This window comes from Ailuropoda melanoleuca, chromosome 3, assembly GCF_002007445.2.
Source record: "Ailuropoda melanoleuca isolate Jingjing chromosome 3, ASM200744v2, whole genome shotgun sequence".
Lineage (NCBI taxonomy): Eukaryota > Metazoa > Chordata > Mammalia > Carnivora > Ursidae > Ailuropoda > Ailuropoda melanoleuca.
The window spans coordinates 1,678,709-1,687,099 of NC_048220.1; the positions used below are offsets into that span (position 1 = coordinate 1,678,709).

General features: G+C 41.4%; 1 protein-coding gene across 4 annotated transcripts; it reads right to left on the reverse strand.

Moving 5' to 3' along the window:
- Nucleotides 1–958: 958 nt before the first annotated feature.
- LOC105234811 (protein RoBo-1-like) lies at nucleotides 959–7,709 on the reverse strand. 4 transcript variants are annotated; one of them, XM_034655771.1, is made up of 6 exons: nucleotides 7,650–7,709; nucleotides 6,937–7,026; nucleotides 6,246–6,356; nucleotides 5,455–5,604; nucleotides 3,069–3,200; nucleotides 959–1,264 (listed from the first exon to the last, which is right to left on the reverse strand). In XM_034655771.1, exons 2-6 carry the CDS (start codon nucleotides 7,007–7,009, stop codon nucleotides 1,131–1,133), a joined length of 600 nt encoding a protein of 199 aa, XP_034511662.1. In that variant the 5' UTR covers nucleotides 7,010–7,026; nucleotides 7,650–7,709; the 3' UTR covers nucleotides 959–1,130. The 4 variants fall into 4 exon arrangements, with proteins under 4 accessions (XP_034511662.1, XP_034511663.1, XP_019649095.1 ...); XM_034655772.1 differs by lacking the exon at nucleotides 7,650–7,709 and adding an exon at nucleotides 7,469–7,577; XM_034655773.1 differs by lacking the exon at nucleotides 959–1,264 and adding an exon at nucleotides 1,277–2,464.
- Nucleotides 7,710–8,391: the final 682 nt, after the last annotated feature.

The window sequence follows — 8,391 nt, forward strand, 5'->3', positions numbered from 1 at the left end:
CTCTCTGTCCCGGGGGAGGGCAGGTGTTTTTTACAGTTTGCATCACTGTGCTGAGCACACAATGGGGATGTGCATAAAATGTGAGGCTAGTCAGTGAGTCCTGGACAATAAACCTTGCACCCTGCCTCCTCAAAAGCCCAGGGAAGAGAAAATGGAGGCAGAGCCCCAAGGAGAAGGTAAGTCCACAATCTGTCTATGTAGATTTCAGGCCCAGGCAGGCTTAGAGAATCTTGGGCCCCAACACGATACAGACAACAGATTGCTTCCCAGAAGGTAATCACTACATATGGGACATTCTTTTCTTTTATGCAACTTACTGCACCCTGTAGGAAACCTGAATTTGGAGAATCAAGAGATCCATCTGAGCAGGCTATAGGGTCCCTCGGTTGTGTTCAGCACCACAAGGACATCATGGTTTGGATCTTGTAAGGGCTCTTCCTGGACCCTCTGCTCCTTTACTGGCATCACGTGAAGAATGGTTGTGAATGTCTCTGACTTGTGAGGACACAGCCCTCTGGACTCCCAGTACATGCACCTTCCTCTTCCTTGGTATTTATAATGAACTTCACAGATCACTTCCGTCTGTATCCTTTATCCCTGGCACATCCAACCTGAGTAATGTCATGTTTCCCAGGTAGGAGAGATTATATTATACCTGGGACTTTAAAAACTGCGGGAAAGGAACTTTCTGAGCCTATATTATTCATTTGAGAGCATTCTCCTTGGTAATGGGCAGTTATGGATTAGCAGTGGAAACCGAAAATGTTAGGAAAGAGGTATGTTCTGGGGCGAGTGTTGAGTATATGGTTGAGTGACAAAAATGGGATTACAGCAATTCTTAGAGATGCTGTCTCAGATTTCCTTACTTCCTACTTGGGGTGAAGAAAGAACCCATTAGGAGAACAAATAAGATTTTTTTTAACCTGAAGTCCTAACAAATGATTACACACATACTTAAGGAAATATCAGCAATTTAATTCTGCAATATCTGGGGGAATATGGGGGAGTAGAGTGATCCGAGGACTCCAATTTTTTCAGGTTTATAGGATTATGAGCTTGGTAGTGCTGGAAACTTCAAAGCAAGACTTTGAGCAAGAAGGTACCAGTCAGGACTGATGAGGTGATGAACATCAGTGGGCATCTCCACTGCTTTGTTCTCTACAGTAGGTACGGATTTTTATGCTATTTAATATAGTTACATTCTTCAAGTTGCAGGCCGTTTCAGTAGCACAACCCATGGCAAAAATCATAAATATAGGGCTATCTGCCAAAAGAAAAATCCAAGAGTTAGTCTCTCTCATTTTGTCTCCTTTTTTCAACCACATCCTATCTTATCTACCTCCCTAGGGGAAGAAAAAGGGTGCAGAGTGCCCCAGAATCCCTCTCTGTCTTCTATGAAAGAAGCAACAACCACAGCTCCATCTCTGTCCAGAGACCAAGACTTAGTTCCCTTTGGGCCCAATAACTCAGTTTAGGAGGGACCCCAAAAGGCCTCTGGTGTCTCCGATGCATGGCTGAGGTGGGAGACCCTGCATTCTGACTAGGGGAGAGATAGTTGGAAGAGAGGGAAAAGCCTGCAATCAGAACTTGTGTATCAGCTAAAAAGTCCCTGTGGTATCTGTTGTTTTTTTACTTTTGTTTCTTTGGGGAAACCAGAGGGAAGCAATGCAGATCCCCTTTGAGATAAGATCACTTTTCCCCAAGGCTATGAGTTCAGTGGATGTTATCACTATGGAACCTAATTACATGCCTGTACTTTCCATGACAAGTTGGAGTAGAGAGACTGCCACTTTCAACGGTCCCATCCCTCCCCTGTATCCTTCATGACATCCCATTTTTGTTGCTCACCTCTGCTCACCTAGGCAAGGGTCCCTTCACCTGATAGTCCCAGGCTCTCGCTCAAAATCTCCTCAAAAAAACAGCATAACTTGCCTCCATTCCCACCATGTTCTCTCTCCCACCATTTAAAAAGCTCCTATAACACCACTAATTTCATGTAACCTTTTACATATTGATCAGAAAACTGACAATGCCCTCTCTGGCTATACAGTCTAATACTAGGTTAATTTCCCAATTTATATCTGAATAATGCATGAGTGTCTTATTACAAACATATACTTTTCTTCTCCTCAAGAAAATGGCAGATCCTTCTGCAGATTTCAGAATCACAGCATGAAAAATTAAGTGCTTAGTCATGGGGTTTTGTTGATAGTAATAATGGCAGTGATGATGAAAACCAGAACTGAGCTGTCACCCTCTTTGTTGCCAATGACCCAAGGTCCCATTCCAGATCATGATATGACATGTTCCCAAGTCTCACACTCTGCTATGGGAAGCAGTTGTGTTCTCTTCTCCTCTCTCTCCTCTCCTCTTCTGACAGATGGCTACCTCCATACTTTGGAGGGCATCTCCTAGTATTAATGCCCTTGTGTAGTCTTCTCCCATATGTTGTATCAGAGTTGATCTGTGCAACCAACAGAATACAGCAGAAATGAAGAAATGTCACTTCTGAGATTCGATTACTTTAAAACTGTGGACTAATTCCTCCTTCTCCCCTTTTCCTCTTCTCCCACTCTCTATCATCACTTGCCCTGAGAAATGCCAGTTAGTGTTCTTCCTTCCTCCCTCCATCTCTCATCCCTCTCTCTCTCTTTATCTCCCCCTCTCTTTCTCTCTCTCCCTTTCTCTTTCTTTCTCTCTCTCCCTCTCCCCTCTCATCACTTGCTCTGGGGGAAGCTAGCTGATACATCATGAGGACATCCAGGCAGCCCACACAGAGACCCATGTAGAGAGGAACCAGTCCTGACAATCACATGGGTGATCTTGGAAGCAGGTGTTCTGCCCAAATGACCACAGGCCCTCCTGACAGCTAGATGAAAACTTTGAGACTCAGCCAGAGCACTCAGCTAAGCCACCCCAGACTCCTGACCCACAGACACCATGAAATAATAAATGTTCATTGTTTTAAATTGCCAAGCTTTGGAGTAATGATTACACAGTAAAGATAACCAACACAGCTATAGCCTTTGATAAAATGAACATCAAAAACCCTGTGGAAATATCCATACCTATGCCAATAACTTCTACACATTTTGTCTCTGTACCAGTGCAGTCAAGAAGAACTGGGTCACAGGAAATGTCATACACATTGTAGCAGGCAGGACACTTAATACCATTGGGTTCTGAGGACTTCTGAGGCACTGAATGAAGAAAGAAAAATTTCATCTTAAAGAGGTCATAAAAGGATCTCAGAGCATTATTATCCCCCACCCAAGATCATGGTAATTCCAGGATTCCTCCACCCAAAATCAAAATTATTTAAAATTAGGGTGGCATGGAGGGTGTGGGGAAGTAGGTATTAAGTGGAAAGATATAGCCAAAAGATCTTATAGGAATTGGGTTTATTTGCTCCTTTCATTAATTGACCCTCTCTGCCTTGGCTGGAGAAAAATGCTTAGATAATAGAAGATAATTTGTACTTTTGCAAAATACTGTTAGGGAATTTTGTGGTTCTGGTTTCATATTTAAGTCTTCATTACAATTTTAGTTTATTTGGTGTATGATTTTAAAAAATGGTCTGGTTTCATTCTTTCATATGACTGCCCAGTTTTCCCTGCACATATTTTTGGAGCTTGCCTTTTCCCCATTGTATATTGTTGTCTTCTTTGTTGTAGATTAAATTGACCATATAAGTGTGGGTTTACTTCTGGGTTCTCTATTCTGTCCCATTGATCTACATGTCTATTTTTGTGCCAGTACCATACTGTTTTGATCATTGTAGCTTTGTGCTATTATTGAAATCTGGGATTCTGATACTTTGAGCTTTATTCTTTTTCAAGATTATTTTGGCTACTTGAAGTCTTTTGTGGTACAAATTTTAGTATTATTTGCTTTAGTTCTGTAAAGAAAATATTGTTGTGTTTTCATAGGGATTGTATATCTGTAGATTGCTTTGGGTAGTATGAACATTTTCACAATATTGGTTCTTCCAGTCCATGAGCAAACATTGAAAGTAATTTCTTTCACATCAGCTATAGAAACATTTTTCTTTATATGTCTCCTTAAACAAAGGAAGCAAAAGCAAAAATAAACTACTGGGACTACACCAAAATAAAAAGCTTTTGCATAGCAAAGAAAACCATCAATAAAATAAAAAGGCAACCTACTTAATGAGGGAAGATATTTGCAAATTATATATCAAATAAGAAGGTAATATTCAAAGTATATAAAGAACTTCTACAACCCAATACCAAAAAAAACCCACAAATAATCTAATTAAAAAATGGGCAGGAGGCCTGAATAGACATTTTTCCAAAAAAGATATATAGACGGCCAACAGACATAAAACGATGCTCAACATTACTAATCTTGAGGAAAATTCAAATTAAAACTATAATGAGATATCACTTTATATCTGTCAGAATGGCTAAAATAAAAAACACAAGAAATAACAAGTCTTTGTGAGGATGCATAGAAAAAGGAAACTTCGTGCACTATTGGTGGGAATGCAAATTGGTACAGCTACTGTGGAAAACAGTATGGAGGTTCCTCAAAAAATTGAAATGGAAATTCCACATGATCCAGTAATTTCATTAAGAGGTATTTACCCAAAGAAAATGAAAAACACTAATTTGAAAAAAAAATGCATCTCTATGTTTATTTATTATTTACAATAGCCAGTATATGGAAACAACCCAAGTGTCCATGGATTGGTGAATGGATAAAGAAAACACGACATATATATGATCATATATATATCATATATATATTACTCAGACATTAAGAAGAATGAGATTTTGCCATTTGGAACAACATGGATGGACCTAGAGTGTAAATGCTAAGTGAAATAAGTTAGTCAGAGAAAGACAAATATATGATTTCACTCATATGTAGAATTTAAGAAATAAAACAAATGAACAGAGGTTAAAAAAGAGAGAGAGAGACAAACAAAAAACCAGACTCTTAAATAGAATAAACTAGTGGTTGCCAGAGTAGGGGTGTGTGAAATAGGTGGAAGGGATACACTTAACTTGATGAGCATTGAGCAATGTATAGAATTGTTGACTCACTATATTCTACACCTGAAACTAGTATAAACTGTATTTTAATTATACTTCAATAAAAAATACTGTTAAGAGGGTGAGGAATCAAATAGGCAAGGACAAACAAGTTTTCAACTGGAATGGGAAAGCAAATATTTTAAACCTAAAGACTCATACTTAGAGTAAATCCTGAGGACCCATCCCAGCCACCCAGCTGTCATTCAGTCTTCCATGTAAAAAAAGGGCTTGAGCCTATCCTTTCACAGGAAGGAAAGACACTCAGTGAGCAAAATCAATAGGCAGCTCAGAAGCAGAGAGAGGTCACAGGAAGTTACTTAGAGACAGAGACTTAAGGCAATGGATTGGGATACAGGATGGGAGGCAGGGAGAGCAGAGATGTGTTGGCACTCACCTTGGAAGTCCCCTTGGTTACAGAGCTCATCTTCGCAGCATTGGTGGCTGTACCCAAATGTTTGATCGTCCCCCAGTGTTGCTGAGAAGGTCCTTGGGACACACTTGCTTGAAGAACAACCTTTCTCCTCAACATGTTGTAAGAGCATCCCTGTACAGAACCAAACCCCAGAAGGAATTTCCCTTTTGAACCATAGGGAGTGATGCCCAAATGGGCTGCCAGTATTAAAGGATTCTGTGCCTCAAATCCTCTTGTCTCTAGTCTTTCCACTTAGAATGGGAGTGTCATACTTCAGAGATTGCCCAGCCTTTTTCCCAGTGTCTCTCACCCTGCCTCCTCCCACCACCCCATACTCCCAGCCCCATCTGGGTAGAATGCTACATAAGGGATAAAGAAGGGGGGGTAATCAGAAGGGGGAATGAAACATGAGAGACTATGGACTATGAGAAACAAACTGAAGACTTCAGAGGGGAGGGGGTGGGGGAATAGGATAGACTGGTGATGGGTAGTAAGGAGGGCACGTATTGCATGGTGCACTGGGTGTTATACTCAACTAATGAAGCATCGAACTTTGCATCGGAATCCAGGGATGTACTGTATGGTGACTAACATAATATAATAAAAAAAATCATTTAAAAAAAAAAGAATGCTACATAAGAAAGAAAGGTAAAAAGAAGATGCACAGGAAAGTGAGGAGCTCCGTCAAGTTGCTAAATAGCAACCCCCCCTAAGCATCTTTTCTGTCTGTCCTGCATGACCAACAGCGTGGGAAGGGGCCTTGCACAGCATACCTGATGCCCTTAATTCTTGTTTAGATACAAAGCAGCTTTTAGAGGTTTCACAAGTTCTTTGCATATCGGCACTACATCCATAAAGAGAACAGCTTGTACATTTGTAACTCTCTATGAAAAGGAAATAAAAATTGTTTAAAAAGGGGGAACCTGGGTGGCTCGGTCAGTTAAACCTCTCTTCGGCTCAGGTAATGATCCCAGGTTCCTGGGACAGAGCCCCACATCAGGCTCCCTGCTCAGCAGGGAGTCTGCTTCCCCCTCTTTTTCTGCCTGCTACTCCTCCTGCTTGTTCTCTCTCTCTCTCTCTCTCTCTCTCAAATAAATAAATAAATAAAATCTTTTAAAACATTTTTTAAAATGTAATTCAGGAATGAAAACCATCAAGAATCATAGTTGATGCTTTCAATAGCCAAACATTCCTGAGAGTCAAGATACCATGAAACCCACTCCTTGTAGGGCTGAATGGGCCCACTTTTTCCATAGTCCCTCCCTGATGGCCACATCAGGCCCCACTCAGTATTCAGACTCAGTCCCTTTCAGCTGCCCACTGCCCCAGATGCTTAATCAGGGCCCCCAACCCTGCAGAGTTCAGCCCTCTTCTTGAAGTTTCTCCCAAGTAGGCATTTCTCTTCTGTACTGTCTACTTATTCTTCCAATCTGGAGGGGAAAGAGGCCATTTGTTCATTCTTACCTACAATGCTGGAAACCAAGGCTGTGAGGACCCAGGAGGTAAGAAGACTCTTTAGGGCTGAAGATGGAGGCATGGTGGCTCTTCAGAAGCCTTAAGTGAGAGGAGAAGAGTTGAGGCCATGGGGCCAAATCTCTTGTCTAACAACCCAAGTCCTGGACAGGGTTGCCCATTAATTTATCCATTCATTCATTTGGCAAGGCAGAGTTTGTCAAACCCTAGTTTTATGGCAGATATGCCTCTTTTGGGTAATGCTAAGATGAAAAAGATGTTACCACTGTCATTAAAGGGCCTAGGGAGAAAGGCCTTCCTTCCCTAGGAAGAATTCACATAGAGGTTTTCTTTTCCACATGGATATGGGAGGTGTTGGAGCTCCTTCCAAAGCTAAAATAGAATGATTTGGCCAAGATGCAGAAGTCACTATTCTGGGGAACAGAATGTGGCTCTCCATGTGCTAGAAAGTTCTGAGCCTACCAAACTCTCAGGCAAATAGCCCATTAGGCAAGAACCCTGATTTACTGGATTCCAAAGTCACCTTATCACAAAGAGCCATATCCATGACACATTGCTTTTCTAACAAAATGACAGAGTCAGGATTTGCTAGATGGATCCTGGCATTCTTTCTAACCTCTAATCAATGCTCCCTTCCAAAAGCCCATTTGAATTTTGCTAATTTAGGAAGGAAATTCAACTTCCCTGCCCCAGACCCCACCTACCTTAAAATTTATCCTCCCCGGAGCCTGAGGAAAAGCCTGCAAGATCACTATTTAAAGACTAGGGAGTGGTTGGAGGTCACCCACCTTTTCCTTCCTGAAAGCAGGTTTCCAGGAAATGACAAAACCTAATTTCACACTCTGAATTCCAGGTCTCATTTTCCATAAGTAACCTCCTGCTCAGCCTATGTCACAACCTCCAAATGACGGATAAAAATGTTGTATGTTGCTTTCTTTAAAGAAAGGGAAAAAGCTATTTTGCACAGAGAGTCTAGTTTAACACAATAACAGCAGGTTTTGGAGTAAGGCATTTCCCAGCTCTGTGGTTAAGTGCTGTGTGAACCTGGGCAAAAGTTTCCACTATTCAGAGGCTCAGTTTCCCACTCTCTGCAGGGAAATAGTGATGCCTGTTTTGCAGGGTGGAAGTGAAGTTTTAAGGAGAGTGTGAAATGCTTCTCACGGTGTAAGCATGATGCTCCTGTCCACATCAGAAACATGTAAGCAAAAATGGGCAGCTGTTTGCTTCTGGCAGAACAAGAGGCAGTGGACCTTTTTTAAATGCTGTGTATATGCCAAGATGGATATAGATGTCTGGGATCTAAATCATAAGATAAGTGGATGCCTTGCTTTTCCTTCTGCCATCTCACCAGGAGATATCTGACAGGTGACAAGACACACAAAAGCCCCCAGAGGTTTAGACTCTGGATCTGGGTAGTGCAACACACGGTCCTCTCATGCTTGGATA